Below are 18,112 nucleotides of genomic sequence, written 5' to 3'. Positions count from 1 at the left end.
TTAGTTGTATGAATACATCATGCATTCAAAATTATTTCTCGATCATCTCCACTTACCATTGCTTCCTTTGCCTTGGTCTGTAAGGCAATACCCCATTCCGGTAAGATCTGATTTCTGCTGGACAGGTTTCCACTGTTGGTCAGGTACGTCAACAGCGAGTTCATGAATGCTGTTGGAATGGAGGATCTGGGTGGTTGCGTATGGTGTTGTTTGTGTAATTTGTCCTGGGCAGTTGTAGCTTGATTTGGTGGTGAAATCAATACTGCTGTAAATAGCCCCATCAGAAAGCATTGTAGCTGTTTTATCTCCTTGACCAGGAACTGCTGCCAGCACATCTGTGTTAAACATAGGGGAATGAAACAAATCAGTGAACTATCAAGGTTTAAGATGAAAAATAAATGTGTCAGTCAGTACGTTTGCATTTCAGCTGAGACAGAGTTTGTGAGCCAATGAAGGGAAGATGATGTACAACGGTCGCTGAGCTATCAGCCTTGGTGACATGCATACCACATGTCCTTCACGTCTCACTGCCTAAAACCATCCGTTCTTTTTTTATCTACCTGTGGTTTGGTAAAGGGAAGCTCAGAACGTTTCACAACACAAGAACCTTTCTCATACTTCATTTGGTGTCAAGCTGTCTGGTCTATTGACAAATAATGAGAAAATAAAAGCACACATCTTCAAAAGGCTGCCCTCCTCCTCTCTCTTCCACAAAAACAACGTTTTCTACTCAAACGGGGCAAGAGAAAAACTGAATCTTCCTGAGCTATGGAGAGCAATCTTCAATCATTTTGTGGGATTTGATCCCAGAACCTTTTTTTATGAGAGGCTCAACAGATCATGGCAAGTTAAAATTGCACATTGAAAAAGATAAGAAAAGAGTAAATCTTTTAGGCTGCAATCTCACAGGCAGGAAGCGCAGAAATTACTGTACTAGTTATTGCTGACTCTCAAATTAATTCTTGAAATGATTGTCACCTTATTGTACCTATTAATTTTAACAATGTTGGCACTATAGCTAAATAATAATAAGTATACATATAAAAGGCATATTAAACAATCAAAACATACTAACTGCTACTGCTTGAATATTCACATTTTATTTATAGACTTATTTATTTGAGCATTTATGTATTTATATTTTTAAATGTAAACTATAACTGTATGCTGTTACTGACCTCTTGTATAACAAGATATGGTTATCCTTACTAGAAAAATAATATTGTTTCAAAATGATCTATAAATGTGTGTGAGAGTGTGTGTGTGTGTCTGTGTGGGTGTGTGCGTGCTTGCATGTCTGTGTGTGTCATTCCTAATATAACTACACTTCATTAAAATATTTCGAAATCAATGTGTGCACAGTTCCATCCATGTAATAAATTATGTATATCCAATAAATGAAGGTAAATCCGGGCCTTAGAATAGTAATAATCATTGTAAACATAATAAAGTATCGGGATGAGTTAAGCTGTGTGTAGATGAGTCTCCATGAATTGCTCTTGTATTCAACAAAATACATCCCTAATGTCAAGAGGACAGTAAGTTGCAAAGAGACTATGAAACCAAGAATTCAAATGTTTAAGAGTTGCCTATTTGTAAGAGAAGGGATGTGTGATTTCAGCCCTAAACACATCTTGGATTTTGATCCAGGTCCTTTGATTGTTCTTTCAAGTTAATCTTTCTTTCCATAATATTCTAAAGCTCAAAACAATGAGAAGGTGTGTTGTAAATGACGCCCCACCCCTCCCCCCACCCCCCACTGCACTGTGGAGGAGTCATCATGAATCATTTTAAGCCCGGGTTTCTCAACATCTTCTGTAAAGCAGGCTAGAACAGTTGTCAACAGTAAGGAACTGAGTTCCATAGAAGATCCGATCTAGTTAATATGATCCATTGTATTTCAGAAATGACTTACCTCCACAGCCAAAATTAACAAGATCATTTGGCCCATTGTTGCTGTTATTTACTGGCATACTGGAAGCTGGCCAAGAATCAGCAAGCCAAGGATAACTGGTGTCACTAGCATTTAAAAGTCCAGGTCGACTATGAGAAGGAAATAAAAGAGAAAAAAAGAATTAATGTTAATCATTTACTTTGTATCCAGTACAACAAGTTTATGCAAATCACTTGAACCAATCATCAGTTGTGCCTTTCATGTATCTGAATGATATATATTGCCTGTAAAAAAGGGAGTAAGCTATCAGCCAGGAAGGAAACCTTACATAGGGCTATGTGATAAATGACCACCTCCAGGGGACAATCACTCAAAATGACTGCTCGGAAACAGTCATTTCCAGGACTTTAAGCTTCTTTTTCTTCACCTTTCACGTTCCTGATATACGCTTGTCGCCTACAAGTAGATTTTTCTTTACAAGGTTTCGTATTTTAAGACAAGAGGGTCAGGATAAAATAATACTAAACTGCATTTTATCTTCTATAAATGGCATGTGCAAGCCTATTGCCAGGTAGATTATGCACTAACCTACAGCAAGTCACTTAATGCTGTGTCTAGCTTCATGGATGGTGATCACACTCAGGGTGAAGATTCTATTAGATGACTGATGTCAGAAATAATGAGAATTATCTGTATCAGTGTGACTCTTCCCACTGTGGCAGGAGAATTCTGAAATGGCAGGAAAACCCAAACCTATTTATTAATCCAATGGACTCTGATCAGACTGATATAGGAGGTTCCGCTCACACCTCAATCACTCCATTTATAAATATTCTGATTAATAGCCACTCTGTGTATTAGTATAGGACACTGAGATCACACATCAGTTGCTCCATTTATTGATACAGCATATTCACATCACACGCAAGTCACAAATTTTATTAATAAATGATACTCTGCCCACCAAGGATTCCATTTATTAATTTAGGATATTCTGATTACACAGGAGTCACTCTATTTGTTAAAACAGGATATGCTCATCAGATACCAGTCACTCCATTTTTTTTAGTACAAAAGTCTCCCATTTATTAATACAAACAAATCCAATCAGATATCAGTCATTATTCATACAAAATATCTCTTATCAGTCATATGTGAATGTATTTATTAACCCGAGAGATGCCAATCAGATACCAGGCACCCAATGTATTAATATAGAAGGCTTTGACCAGATATCAGTCCCTCCAGGAAACTAAAATCGAACATCAGTCACCGCACTTATTGATACAAAATGCTTCAATCAGTCACTCACACTTATTATACAGAAAGTATTAATACAGAATGGTACTTTAACTGCACACCAATCACTCCAGGAATCTCAGGCAACAGTCATTTATTGATACGAAAATTCTGATCAGACACTCCCATTTAGTAAAACAGGCATCTCCATTCAGACATAGTCACTACCCTTATTGAAATGGCAGACTCTCAACCACCCATCTTTAATAAGATATCGGCCACTCCTATGTATTAGAAAACAGGAATTCCAATGAGCCTAACGCCTGATTAGTGTATCACAAAATTCTATAATAGAAGATGTGTAAAAGAACATGTTCACACACATAATGTCCGATGAACATCTGTATTAATTAAAATAGTTCATAGGGATTATACATGGCACTGTACTGTTAATTCAAATTAAAAGGTAAACTTTTATCATTAATAGGTGTATACTCAGAATACAACAGTTTTGTGCACTAGCACTATAACACGACACTTGTGAGTTTCCAGAGAATAAAGATGGCACTGAAATAGTTACATAACATTCTGTTTGAATTTACTAACATTGGATTGTATCAGCTCATATTAAACATTCAGGTAGCTGGCATGATGTAACACATTTTGAGTCTACGGCGAGTGTAGTAATGGGCAAAAAAAAATATTATTTCCCATACTGCACTACTTTAAATCAAAATAAACATTAATAATAATTGTAATTTTCCAATAAACCCCCTTCTATTATAATCCCTAAGAGAAACATGTGTTTCCAGGGCAACAGCAATAAAATACAGACAGTCGTCTTGCAACATCCACTAGTTCTCATTAGGCCTAATCTCCTTTTGCTAAAATATTGATTAAATAAGAGATTGCAAGTTATAACCAAGGTCTAATTGCAATCTGCATATTGGCAAGGAGAATGTAAATGAGGATATATGACTGTGTTATCGAGTTTTATCAGTTTCAATTGAGTAACCAAAGTAGCGGAATCCACTTCTATCAATCTGCAGCCAATTTATCATCCATGAATCATTTATTTTGTGATCGATTATGTGTAATTGCTCACTCACAGCAATTTAGAATGAACCAATAAGCAGTTTTAAACAACAGTGACTTCATTTGCTATTATCTAATTATTGTAATAAACATCCCGCAAAACAAATGAACACATTTGCTGGTGATGTTTATTTTTATTTATCTTTTTTCAAAGTGTCACGGAAGTATAAAAAAAAAAGAAATCTAGATTTAATTGCTTTGATGAGTTCCCTAGAGAAACTGTTAAAACCACCAAGTACGGTGTGTGTTATGCATCATAGTTGACCTCTCTTTTCTTGCTGCCCGACCTCTTTATTGTTTAACCTACAAAGCAAAATATGTAGCCAGTGCATTGGAATATAGCTTTTTAATTTAATAGCTTACCTCCCGTTGCTCATTAGACCACCATCTCCTCTTTGAAATGTGACTGTATATCAATGTAAAATAGAAAACAAGATGTCTCATTGTAACATCAATAAGAAACATTTCATTATTTGACAAAAAATGGTAGGTTAGTCAATATGCTCAATCTGCCAACAAGTAGTTATTTCAGTGATTCAATTCAATAACTTCTAATGGCTTGGTGTTTAACAAGTCCTTATACAATGCATGTTATACATTACACACTGCCTAACAAGTGCAAAAAATATATAATTGAATCAGATTGCTGACTGGCTATGCTTCAATACAAGTCATGATTAAAAAGGAGGGGAAAAAAGGAAAAGGAAACGGAAAAGGGAAAGGAAAAGGAAAAGGAAAAGGAAAGGAAATGGGAACTTAGAGGGAGAGAGAAAATAACAAGGAGGACAGAGGAAGAAAGACATTGTAAGGGGAAAATTAAAAGAGGCAAATAAAGAGAAATTAAGGGAAAATGTGAGAAAAAGGGATTAAGACACTTGAGAAATGCAAAGGAGGAGTGAAGGTAAGGGAACGAAAGATTGATATGATAGAATGGGAGGGATGAAAGGAGGTTGTAGAGTGAGTTGGATAAACAGAATAGAGATAAATATATCTTTTAAAATCATTTTCCAAATGGTGTTTATTTTAAATCATGATGATTACTACAAAAAAAGGAGACCGTACAGTAAGAAACACACACAACAAATGGGCTATTAGAATATTGGAAGCAATACACGTACACAGATTGGGAAGTGGGGCTTCCATGCAGGTGCAGGAGAAGCACTTTCTAAACAAAGAAAGGGGCATTCAAAGTCCCAAGGAATGCAATGCACAATTACAACATTGCTTTCTGCTGATACTATCTTGTCAGCAATACGCTTAATCTAAATGGAATGCTGATAGGTTCACTTCATTAAAATGCAAGACATTCTTGTAATAAACTTGAAAACGAAGATTCAAAATTGAATCGTGAAATCTTTACAGTTGCTTGCTGAATGAGCTCTTGGAGCTAAACATTCTAATTTCGGCCAGTCGGTATTTAATCAGTATAAGCCTTTACTGACAGAACTCATTGCCATTCAGACAGACATCCTTCTTTGACAATACCCTGTTCTCTTATTAAGCACCTGGAAAATTACAAGCGGGTTGTACAATATCTGCTACTCCTGATGCTGTGGACTATAACTCTTAGAAATATCAGACAGCTTTAAAATCAAATGGCCCTCCAACATTAACTCTGCTTGCTCTGTAATATTGCTCAAAACCACATCCAGTCCACAGCTTTAAGAATTAGGATCTTTAAAATAGAATAATAAGCAGTATGGGATATGCGTTTACTATTTTGAGACACATTGTTATAGGATAAAACCATTCTATAAAACATAAGAATGAATCGAACAATAAACCTACAATCACTGAACACATTTAAAAAAAAAAAATGAATAATCACATTTTCAGGTTTACTATCTTTGCAATATCACAGATAAACAATTAAAAAATTGTTGCAAAAGTAAACATCATATTACACATACTTAAAAAAATATAATGAAATCAGAGTATTTTTTTAAGTTACTTCAGCTAATTTCCTGAAGTCCTGAGGAACTTAACCAAACATGGACTATCTCTGTTCTACCCCTAATTTGCGCCTTAACTTATCTCTAAACCAGGCATCTTCAGTAACTATAGGCACAGGAAGAGACAGCCATTCACACTAATCCCCTATTGTAGCTATTGGTTTTCAAAATGACTGTTATCAACCGACTCTCTAAACATCTAACGTTCTTGGAGCTCCATACCTGCGATTAGTTCATACAGTATATACCACCAATATATGAAATACATAATGTGTTATTTATTTTAGTATTTAAACAATTCTTAACACAAATATGCAAATCAAGCAAAAAAAAAGGATAAAAAATATTCATTTATTCCACCTATGAATAATAGAGAACAATACTATAAAAGGACAAAAAATGAAAGTGCTTTCTGAAATGAATGGTCAATAAATCCTTGAGGATGTCTACATGTTGCATAGAAGTATTCATCAGTGGACATAAGGTCTATGAAAACTTCTGCATCTTTTCTTTCATGAAAAAGGCTTCTAAATTTATTGATTATATCAAATGGGAATACCTGATTTGTGCCAGCTCCCCTTCTTTGTGCCAAGTGCAACTTTGTGGTGCATGGTTGTATCTGGGGAATCTAAGTAAAGGATGTAAAAGAAAGGACATTTTCGCCCCCGTTTGGGATACAATTTGACTTGTAATATTTCTATGTTGCAGTGTAAATGATGTGTAAAAATGTTTCTAGCGTATAATTGGTGAAGTAATGGTTTAAGCTTTGTGGAATTGCAGCTGTGTAGATCCCTACATGCTAAGCTTAAGTAATATTAAACCTCGGTGGATGAAATTCGCCTCTCAGATATAAATATAATTCTCTAAATTTTACCTTGGTATTGCCACTAAAATTACCATGGCTGATGAAGAAAAAACATAAATGAAAGACTGGGTTTATTCAAACTCAGAAAAGAATGAGGTGCACTCATGTGTGATTTTTTTTTAGTGATACTTAAAAGCCTAAATTCTGTTGGGCAGGGCTTCCAGTGTTAAATCAATTAGTTAATTCAATTAATCATGACCAGGATCCTAAATGAACAACAAATGAACAACACAGATTATTTAATTGATTTCACTCTGGGAGCATATAAAGTCCACCATACTCCTAGGTAGAACTTTCAAGAACTTCTCAACAAAAGTATTTCAGAAGTGTCCCACAAAAAAAAAATATGTTGATCGGGTAATTCTAGAAGTGTGTGACTGTGGCCTATTAGCTTCTGTTACCCACATATCTCATCATTCTTTAACAGTGGATTCTTGGAAGAGACTTATAGAAACAGAAGCTAAATGGAAGTTTGAAGTCCGTCAGATTATGTTCTAAAATAAGATTGTTACCATAGCAAAAGTCCAGATTTTTAAAAAAACTATATATTAAAAATGTGGCAATAAGGCTAAACTATATTTAATTCTGAGAGCTTATGATTTGATGGCATGATGGTGAATTGGTAAACACAGACTAATGGACAGTACCTGCTGGGGTAAAGGTGAAGGACTGAACTGCAAAACAAGAAAGCAAAAACAGTTTGAGTTACAGACTCTGTTACTAAATGCAGGACACGGTGAACAGGACAGTTTAGAAATCACTCCATGATGGATGTAAATGACTGTTTGAAGCACTAGCCAATCAGCAGCCAATGGAGGTTTACCAAAGTGCCATACTGAAGATGAACCAAAAAAGCAGTCATATTAAAATCATTAGCATGTTTTATGAAAATAACTATTGGAAACATAACATGCTAGTTTAAAATGAGATCTTCACATACAATATGGTACAATGTTAAGCCAGCCAGAATATAAAGCAATATTAATGGATGATATTGAGCATCTGAGTACATTTTAGCACACACAGACACAAACACACTCATACACATCTATAGACACATAATTCTGGTCTTTACTATGTTCAGTACTCAGGAAAAATGGCAGAAGTCTTGATGAAGGTTGTAACCAAATTATTAATGTTCCTCAAATTGCATTTCTCTCATTAGTTCCATGCAAATACGTACACATTAATATATGCATACACATGCATAGACTTGCAGATATGAGAGTGCCAACATTGCTAAAATAAGTCAAAATGAATTGGCTTTCAGATCTAATATTTCTTCCACTTCTGACACTTTTTTACTTCCAAAATACTTTAAGAATAACCTCCTCGGCCTCTTATTTCCACTGTTGCTTTAAGTCTACATGTCTCCCAATTCCTAAAGTCTCCGTATCTGTTTGACAACCCGAAATAACTTTGCAGCTCGTAGATTAGCATAGGAACTTGAGCTTCAATCTGGTGTTCAAAGGGTTACTATCAAGGACCTCAGAGAACGTATGCTCCGAGAGAAGAAATGTTTCAAACTAGTAAGTTGGATCAGGCTTTGAAGTTCAATGGGTTTGATCAAAATCCTGAACATTTGATCTTGCTCACTATAAAGATCTATCAACGTTAGTGGTCCTGTAGAAGCATACATATGTGTTATCTGTATTGTACTGTTAAACTCTAAATGGAGTAACTGTGTCCTTTATGACAGGGCTGATTAACATCTGCCCTGGATTCTGAATATTACACTTGTAATGCTCGTAATGTAGGCTAATGGTTATTCAGTTTCCGCATTAAAAGGCATTTTGTCATTTTAGTACAAACAGTTCTGTTCTATTAAACCACGACTTATGATGAGCTGTCGATTAATCTATAAATTTGATGCCAGTGCAGATAAGAAAACATTTTTTTAAATGTGTATATTCTTGTTTTTAATTAAACAAAATTAAAACATATTTTTTCCATAAAGCCTAACTTATCTTCTTATTTTCTCCAATGCTGTTTTTTTTTTTTAACAATGTAGAGAGATCGCTGTGTCTATCAGACCTCCAGTTTGCCTCTCTACTTCTTTGCTGAGAGACTGTAAATATCAGTCCCTTCCTATTCCCCTTTACTTAAAATAATGTTATGTTGGTTGGAATTTAAGGCTGAATGATTGTAACCAGGAAAGGGTAAAAAATAAGTCAGGGCTCTGTGCACACTGTGAGTTTTTACAGGCTGTTTTCTGAATGTGAATATTATGCCTATAATCATGCATTATTTTTGCAATTCCTTTGCATTTCCATGGCTTCCAAATGTCCAGCAGGACACTCCCGATTTTGGAGTGATGCCCTTCTGTATCACTGCAGTTTCCTGGTATCCTGCATTCTGGGACACCAGGGAACTTTCCATGGACAGCGCATAATGAGCACTCCCTCCATGGGCCTGATAGCTGGGGGCTGGCAAGGTTGCCAAGCATGTGGCGCGACCACCCTTTTTTAGTTGACCTGGTGATTTTTTGAATGAGACCACCGCAGTCCACCCATTGTGGGCGTCACTAGTGATGTGGATCCCATCACTCGCGATGTCCCCTTAGGACTCCACCCATGTGGAGGTGTGCAGTTCCCAAAGAACTGAATAACCTTGTCAACTAATAAAAAAGACTGACAAGAGCATACTTCGTCTGCAGCCAATCAGAGTTCACGTTTGACTACACTTTCCAAATGTGAAGAAAAGCTTTGTTTTTGTTTTTTAACGTAAACTCTTTAGAACACCTTTAAAAGGATTAACACATTTTAAGTGTTCTATGATGCACAAATAATTTCTCATATCAGTGCCACTTAAATATTATTTACAGAACTAAGACTTCCAGAATTGGCTATGTACTTAATATCAATAATTACAACTATGTTGGCATTCCTAGATGATGAAGATGATGATGATTCCAATGATTAATGATGTAAGACAGCTCTGAGGTGACATCTTACCAGCATAATTACTCAATCCCTTTCTCTTCTTTCTGCGCCAATAAAGCCAAATGCTAAATCCCATTAGGATTACCCAGCAGGCTCCTCCAATCCCTGCTATAAAGGCTGGTTGCTTTACGACGTCTGTGATTTGTTCTGTTATGCTGTTGTTGTTTTCAGTAATTACAACTTCATTGCGATTTCCTGTGATAGAATTTTACAATTATTAATTACAAGTAGAATCATATTTAAAAAATAAATAAATTAAAGGAGTCAAAGTACAGTATTCATTTTGAGTTTCAATTAGTAATGATGCATATTGAAACTTCTGTTTTCACTGGTTATTTTTACAATTTATCAGACACCATCTATAAATATTAAATAATAACAATAAAAATATAAAATAATGTGATCCAAGAAAGGGTATATTATATACTTATAATTCTTTATTTGTATTAAACACATAGAGAGATGTCCCTTCAGGAATAAGGATAAGACAAGTTAGAGTCACAAGTTAGGACGCTGTCATTAGGAAAGGCAAAACTTCTCAGTGTTGCTAAAGGACCGCGCAGGGCCCATTTCAGTACACCAAGATGCCCACCATCTAAGTGCTTCCCTCCAAATGCCAGATTTTGTGAGTATTAGGAGATAGGGATAAAGATATGAAAAGAGGAGAATAAAGAGGGAGGGAGAGAGAGAAAAAAGGGATTCAGACACCACCCCATGTGGCCCCATGGTTCTCTAGATTTGGTCGGACACATAGTCCCTCCATGGTTCCCAGACATTAATGAAAGTGTATACAAATACAAATACAAAAAGAGAAGTCCTGCGCTTAAGCAGCAAGGACTACAACACACATCAGCCCCAATATATGGTAAAAAACAAAGAAAAGAAAAACGTTACCTGCGCTTTCTCCTTAATCCCTATGTATTAATTAATGAAAGTGTCCTTAGTGTGCCTGACCTTGGCAGTTATTCATCCATAATGAAATTGTTACCTATCTTTGCTATGACTTCCTGTAGGGATGAGACCTCCATCCTCAACCAAGCTGCTGCTATGGCTTGTCGTGCAGCCAGCGTGATTAGGTTATGTACTTTTTGGGAATGTTTCGGCATGCCTTCTACAGGGCGCGATAGTAGGAATGACCAAAGGGATAGGCTTATGGGTTGCTGAAGGACGTTGGCTATGTAGTTTGGGCCAGCACAGGTCGCTTGGGTTACGGCCTATTTTATGTATGAAAACTGGGGTAACATGCCAGTGAACCATTAGAAAGGGTATACTATATACTTATGATATGGCTAGATTACAGTTATCATTAGGTCTTTATCATTAGGGTTGAACTTGTCAAAATTAAAGATACATTATTAAAAGAAATAAATGGAAATGTTAAATTGACACTCCACTGACCAAATAAAAAAAATAATAAAGAAATAACTATTTAGCTGATATACCCCACTTAAAATATGAATGCATTTATAGGGATACCACAAAGGAAAACATGTATGCATTTAATTATGCTTCTTTTTGTATAGGAGTATATCAAAAACAGTTTGCAAACGCTGCATTTCTCTTGCCTGCTGCTTTTGCAAGCCCTCCTCCTCTTCCCTAGCCCAGACTTTATGTTGCTGTGCAAAGAGCTCAATGAGAAGTCTTTGCATGGCAGGTGCTCTGGGCAATTGTCTGCATCTTGAGTTTAGCTCCACTGAACTAACCAAACCAGGATGTAAAGGGAACGGTTGTCTGATTGACAGCCAGAGGGGTGTACACGTTTTATTTTTAAAATTGCCAATTTCTATTAAAATCTGCACTTTTTACAAAATAAAATTAAAAAATTAAAAAAACACTTCATGCATAAAACACATCAGGGAGCTAATGGGGAGTGTTCCTTTAAAAACCAAACCAAAACAAAACAAAAAAATAATAAATAGCACTTTCCACATCATGTAAATTATTTTTCACCCAGTTCTATGGATTAATTTCTGATTTTATTTCCAACTCTGAACTTTTGTAATTTGCTTATCAGTTAACTATTTAGGAAATAGACCCCTTTAATCCCTATTACACGCATGCAGCTGTGATCCATTATCCACAGGTATGTTTGTACTATACCATTTTCTACAGCAGGTGTTCATGAAACAATGCTGTCAGTTGAACTAATTAGAACAAAAGACAGCGGAAGCGAATGACCTGTAACGCTCCATTGTTTCGGAAGACAAAGATATAATGATATTCAATGACTTTTTCCTACTGGAGACTAATGAAGAATAAAGCTAATTTGTTAAAGCAAAAAATAATTAGACACATCAGATTTGACTCCAATTATTACTGTGAACGTTATTAGGTCCTAGTGCTGTGATTAAACCTGGTTGTGAGAGATATGGAATCCATATGTGTTTCTTTTAGGAAGACACACTGCTATAAGTAATCATATCTGTGTGTGCAAGGAAGCACAATATGCATTGACTTCTACTGAAATAGTAATACTTAATAGAAAAGCAAATGTGGAGAGAAGTCTATTAGCATGTGATAGACTACTAATAGCTCACAACGACTTTGTATTTTCATTAAAAGACCAGGAGGAGATAGCTGCTGGGTCTAAGGGGAGGGCCAGCAAGAGGCACAAGGGGCAATTTTTACCCACGTCCATGAAAATACAGACATTGTGGACTACAGCCTCACAACACCATATTTCTGTAGACTAAAAGCAAATTGAAGTAAGTTGAGTTGTCTGTTGGCAGAGATCATTTTTCCAAATTAGCTTTTTTTATGAAAAAAATGACTAGTCAGGTTTTAATTTAGAGTTTAGTGAAGAACCTGAGGATGTTGTTTCAAAGATTTTTTTTTCTTTAAAAGGGAAACTATAGTGTCAAAATAAATGTTTTTTTTTTGTTTCAATTTGTTCCTCGTCTCATTTTGTTCCCTCACTTGACATGTTTAAATGTATAGAAAATAAAATTCCGATGCCGAGATACAGTCCTTGCTGTAGCCCCTTATGCCTCCTTTCATTTTCCAATCATATGCTTCTCATAGAGATGCACTGAATGCAATGCATCTCATAGAGAAGAATTGGAGCTGCCTGCATTATGCTGAGATGACTTTCGACACCCTCAAGCAATCAGTGAAAATGTTACAAAGTTACATAGGCTGGAAAGAGACATGCATCCATCAATTTCAGCATTCCTCACATCCGTTTTTGTTGCTGGAAGTGAAGCACGTTCCAATTTTGCAATAAACTAGGAAAACGTTCCTTCTCAACCCCAGAATGGCAGTCAGATCGAGAAACTAATAACCCACATATTAGAAATCATATCCCTGGTTATGTTTTTGCTAAAATTCATCTTTTGAAGTTTAAAAATCTGTACAGAAATTGATAAATAATGTCAAGAACTGAGTTTGACTTTGTTACAAATAAGGCAGCACCATCTAGGCTCTGTGACAACCATTAGAGGTGTATCTCTAAAATGGCAATGATTTACATTGTCAGGAGACAAACAGCGCGGTCACAGTACCAAGGCCACTTCATTAGGATGAAGGGGTTTTGATGCTTAAAAGATCCATTTAAACATACTTGAATGCAATGTTTTAAATTTCCATAATAAAATAACAAGTCTGTTTCTTGATGTTACAATTATTGTTTTTATGAATTAACACTACAGAATAACAATACCAATATAAATTGACTGCTAACCCTAAAGACATCCATATTTTAAAAATCAATTTCTACTGGGATGTTTGTGTTTGTGACTACATTGTAAAAAAACAACATGGGTTCATAAGGATTGCAATGAAATTAAAGAGCAAACAATAAAGCCATTTACAGGCAATGTGACCCATAGGGACCATTTCGTCTAGCCAGCCCTGCAAAGATAATGAACAAAAAAAAAAATCTAAAAATAAGAATCTGATTTTTTTAATTACTTTCTATGCTCAAAGTACTAATGATAAGAAATAAGGTGCCATAAATGATTGTTGAGGCAGAGACTCTGGGATCATTAAAGACACAATTAGTTGGCATAATCACGAAGGAAACACGGCTCCTAAGGGCCAAAAATCTTTATGTGCAATATACGTATTCTCATGTGTGACTTTCTAACAGAAACTCAATTTTTATTGTGAGTCCATCAATTTACTAAAAATATGCTAAATATGTTTAACAAAATACAAAACCCACTAATTAGGATTACTTAGTTTATATAGAAATGCTGTTTGTGAAGATCAATAGTGTTTACAATGCAGAATTCAATGTTGGGTGTAAAAAGATTGATCATTGTATTATTTCTAAATCAATTATCTGGAATTCAGCCCATTTTTAATTATATGAATCTAGAATATACAGTGTTTTCTAGTAATGTGTAAAACCTAAAAATAGCTAATTTCATAGCTTATCTTCCTCCATGCTAAAACTTGTATCTCCCATATTTTATTCAAACACATGCAAGTATTTTATCTCTTAATATTTTAACCTCTTAATGACCAACTATATTTTTTTTGCAATCCTAATCTGGTACAATCGGGACCTTATTACAGCATTATTGACCATTGGCAAAACCTTATTGATATGAAATGAGTTGCACATTCCACTTTGAAAAAAAATACTTCTAGTGACACTCAAGACCCCTAAAGCACTTTAGCTTGTTATAAAACTTTATAAGTGAAGTTTGTGTTCTCTTTTTTTCATTTTACAAAAAGGTTCAGAGTTTAATAGAAATTGACATATTTATAAACTAACCTGATTTCATCCCCCTAGACTTTAAAACAGTCAACAGGGCCTGTTACTTCCTAGTTTGGTTAGTTTAGTGGAGTGACACTTAAGAGACAGCAGTTGCTTAGAGCAGTGTTTCCCAACCCAGTCCTCAAGGCACACCTACCAGTCCAGGATTTAAGGATTATCCAGTTTTGTCTAAGGTGTTTTTCTTTTTTTTTCTAAAAACACCTTAGACAAAACTGGGTAATCCTTAAATCCTGGACTGGTAGGTGTGCCTTGAGGACTGGGTTGGGAAACACTGGCTTAGAGCACCTGACTTGATCTGCTTTGGGCAGTCTGTGATTGGACAGTCACAGAATGTCTGGGCTAGGCTAGAAGGGGAGGGATTTCAGAGGTTGCAGGCAAGATATCTGCAGCTTTTGCAAACTGTTTTTAGATTTACCGGTAAGGCAAAAATGCATAATTAAATACATGCATATTTTCCTTGTGGGTATGTCTACTAGAAGGTGATTTGTATTTATTTTCTATTTGGGCAGTGGAGTGTCCATTCAAAGTTTAGGTTGTTATAATGGACATCAGCACTGATCAATAAGGAGTTAAACTCTCCCAATCTGTTCATCACATTGCTTAACTCTTAAATATATAAATAATGAGAAAATAAGAAACAAACTCAACATTGAACTGCTAAACCTCTCTTCACAAAATAAAACAGAGACATATTATATTAGTTGTAGAATCAAGATACAGCCTTTTGATGGATGAATAAGACAAAATCCAGGTGCATGCAGTTCTAAAGGTGTAATTTTATATCACAGCAAACTAGGGCAAAGGCTATTTAAGGTATGTTGGCCCCTTTTTGTGTTGTTTTATAGAGATGATTGGAAGGGTAATCTGGATGTGTTTTTGCTTGGGGGGTAAATAAATCTTACTGACCCACATATAAAGGCAGCAGCTATCAATTTTACACCTCAGACTAGTTGAAAATAGACACTAATTTTAGAGAACTTGCAAAAACACACAGTACGATTTATACCCCTATAGCACTAAAATAGTTCTGCCTTATTTAGTAATATGATTTATGACTGTTCTGGAGACCAACCTCTTTTCGTACCTAAAACACTACTTTTCTAAATAGGTTGATGGATTTATTTAATGGAATGAACTAAAGTGTAACCTTTGGGGTATCGTCTTAGTCTCAGATTCTACCCAGTTTCCACACCCACTATCCCTCGGCAAACACTTACCATGGCGTTGAGAAACCCAACAATATTAAAAATACTTAATAAAGGTTTTATTGAGTAGACATGAACTACGATCAACTGTAAAAACTTGATTCCAATGGGGAATTTACTTACTAAGCATCTAAAAGTGTTTGCTAATTTTCAACGGAACTCAGAGCAGATTATCAAATGCTGATACTGGACATAATCAACACTAGGAAAAATATATCAAAACAGGAAACTTATTACAGTATGTTTCAAAGGGTGAAACAATGTACTGTACTGGTATTTCATTAACATTTTGCTGATAGATTTTATTATTCATAAGCCATTTCTGATAGGTCCGAAGGTAGCCTGAGGTTTATTTTTTTCTACCTATACCACATTTAAATATGATTTATGGCAGCCTTGCTAAAACATAGGAATTGGAAAAAATATATATCAACAAGAAGCATGACACCCTGGGGGCATTTCAAGTACTCCAGAAACATAGTGTGACCAAAGTAAACAATAATGAATTGCAATTCATCTGATCAAAATGCATTGATTTAGAAAGAGGGCTAGAAAAGTCAGTACACTTCCTCGAATGCCATGTTATCAGAATACCTAAATTAGTTTCTGTAACCTTACAGATCCGTGATACATATACATAAATCACATGTAAAATATTTATGACTTGAAACTGTCAGGAACACATATTGCCCATTCTTGTTGTTTTGTATATATGAAACAACTGGGCTGAATTAAGGAGAGCAGCTGAAAATAAGAGCTGGTAAGGGCTATATTTACCACCAGTCTTGGTCACTTGGGGCCATGTATGTCCTGGTGCTACACTAAGGTTTGAAGATACCCTAACACAAACACTAGACCTAACCTTAAAGGGACACTCCACTGCCCAAATCCCAATAAAATAAATAATAAATAATTCATGAAAACATGTATGCATTATGCATTTTTTTCATTCGTAGTATATATAAAAACAGCTTGCAAAAACTGTAGATCTCTTATCTACAGCTTTCGAAAGCCCTCCTCATCCAACACAACCTGGACTTTCTGTGTCTGTCCAATTACAGACTTCCTAATGCAGCTCAATGAGAAGTCTTTTCAAGGCATGTGCTCTGGGTTATTGCCTGTCTTTTGAATTTAGCTCCACTGAGCCAAACGAACCAGGAAGTAATAGGGACGGTTGTTTGCCTAGGGGTTGTGACAAAGTTATTTTATAAACGTGTCAATTTCTATTGAAATCTTCACTTTTTGTAAAATCAAGGGACACAGCCTTCACACTCTTTATGCATAAAGCATTCAGTAAGCTAAAGAGCTTTAGGGGTCTGAAGAAATACTTCAAGTAGAAAAATAAATATATATTTAAAGTTAGATTTGTTCCTTTACTATTTTAGACTCAGGACCCTGTGTTTGAATTCTAAAAAAGCCACTCCATGAAAAGGCCTCTAATACACCTTTTGTGAGATCGTTAATATAGATGAACTTGGTCCATAAAGAAGCACTGGGACCTACGGAGACTGCACACAATTGTCATTCTGCCCCAGCCACCAGTCACATGTTGTGTGTATGGTTGTATGTGTAGAGCTTTGGAAGTCAAAGTTTTTCAGTGATGAAACACCATAGTGGTTGTCGGACTGATAGCCACTAGTGGTGTAGTTCAGGCAACATTTTTTATATATAGCACTGCATTGCAAGATAAAGGACAGGATAGATAGCAAAGTAAATTAGACAAAATCCTGCTTACCGATCAATATATGCTGTGGATCACTTTTTACCCCAATTCCGGCACTGGTGCTTGCAGCAACTTCAACCCGGTACTGAATTCCAGGATACAGACCTCCAATCACCACTGAACGAATTGCGGAATCTACTGTCTTGTTGATGTGAAACCTGGTTTCATTACCAAGGCACCAGATCTGAAGAATGTGATATAAATATTAAAAAAATCAATAAATAAATTCAAAAATGTTGAACTTATATGTGTATCTGTCAAATAGTCATCTCAATTACTCTTTTTTTTATCCAAACATTCTAAAGATGGAATTTTTATATTATTTACTAGAAGTAGAATACTTTTAACACAAGCATTTTTGTATTTCATTGTAGCTTTGTTTGCTCTTTTTTGTTCTAGAAGGAATGCTACAATATAATGTTATGTAGTCCAAGTATACTAATACTATATATCTAATATCCGTATATATCCAAA

At 35.5% G+C, this 18,112-nt stretch overlaps 1 protein-coding gene across 8 annotated transcripts in view; it reads right to left on the bottom strand.

Moving 5' to 3' along the window:
• Window positions 1–18,112, bottom strand: part of ROBO2 (roundabout guidance receptor 2) — a 377,737-nt gene that overhangs the window by 31,777 nt on the left and 327,848 nt on the right. For 6 of the 8 annotated variants that reach the window (XM_063448568.1, XM_063448585.1, XM_063448595.1 and 3 more), the window contains 5 exons: window positions 17,651–17,822; window positions 10,000–10,182; window positions 4,592–4,634; window positions 1,916–2,043; window positions 57–335 (listed from right to left, as the gene is read on the bottom strand). In XM_063448568.1, the coding sequence (XP_063304638.1) occupies window positions 57–335; window positions 1,916–2,043; window positions 4,592–4,634; window positions 10,000–10,182; window positions 17,651–17,822 (805 nt within the window). Of the gene's footprint in view, window positions 1–56; window positions 336–1,915; window positions 2,044–4,591; window positions 4,635–6,739; window positions 6,809–7,692; window positions 7,720–9,999; window positions 10,183–17,650; window positions 17,823–18,112 lie in introns of all 8 variants that reach the window. The other 2 variants (XM_063448557.1, XM_063448577.1) reach the window with 1 other exon arrangement.

The sequence above is a fragment of the Pelobates fuscus genome, chromosome 1 (genome assembly GCF_036172605.1).
Source record: "Pelobates fuscus isolate aPelFus1 chromosome 1, aPelFus1.pri, whole genome shotgun sequence".
NCBI classification, from domain to species: domain Eukaryota; kingdom Metazoa; phylum Chordata; class Amphibia; order Anura; family Pelobatidae; genus Pelobates; species Pelobates fuscus.
This window is presented reverse-complemented; position numbering and strand designations above follow the sequence as displayed.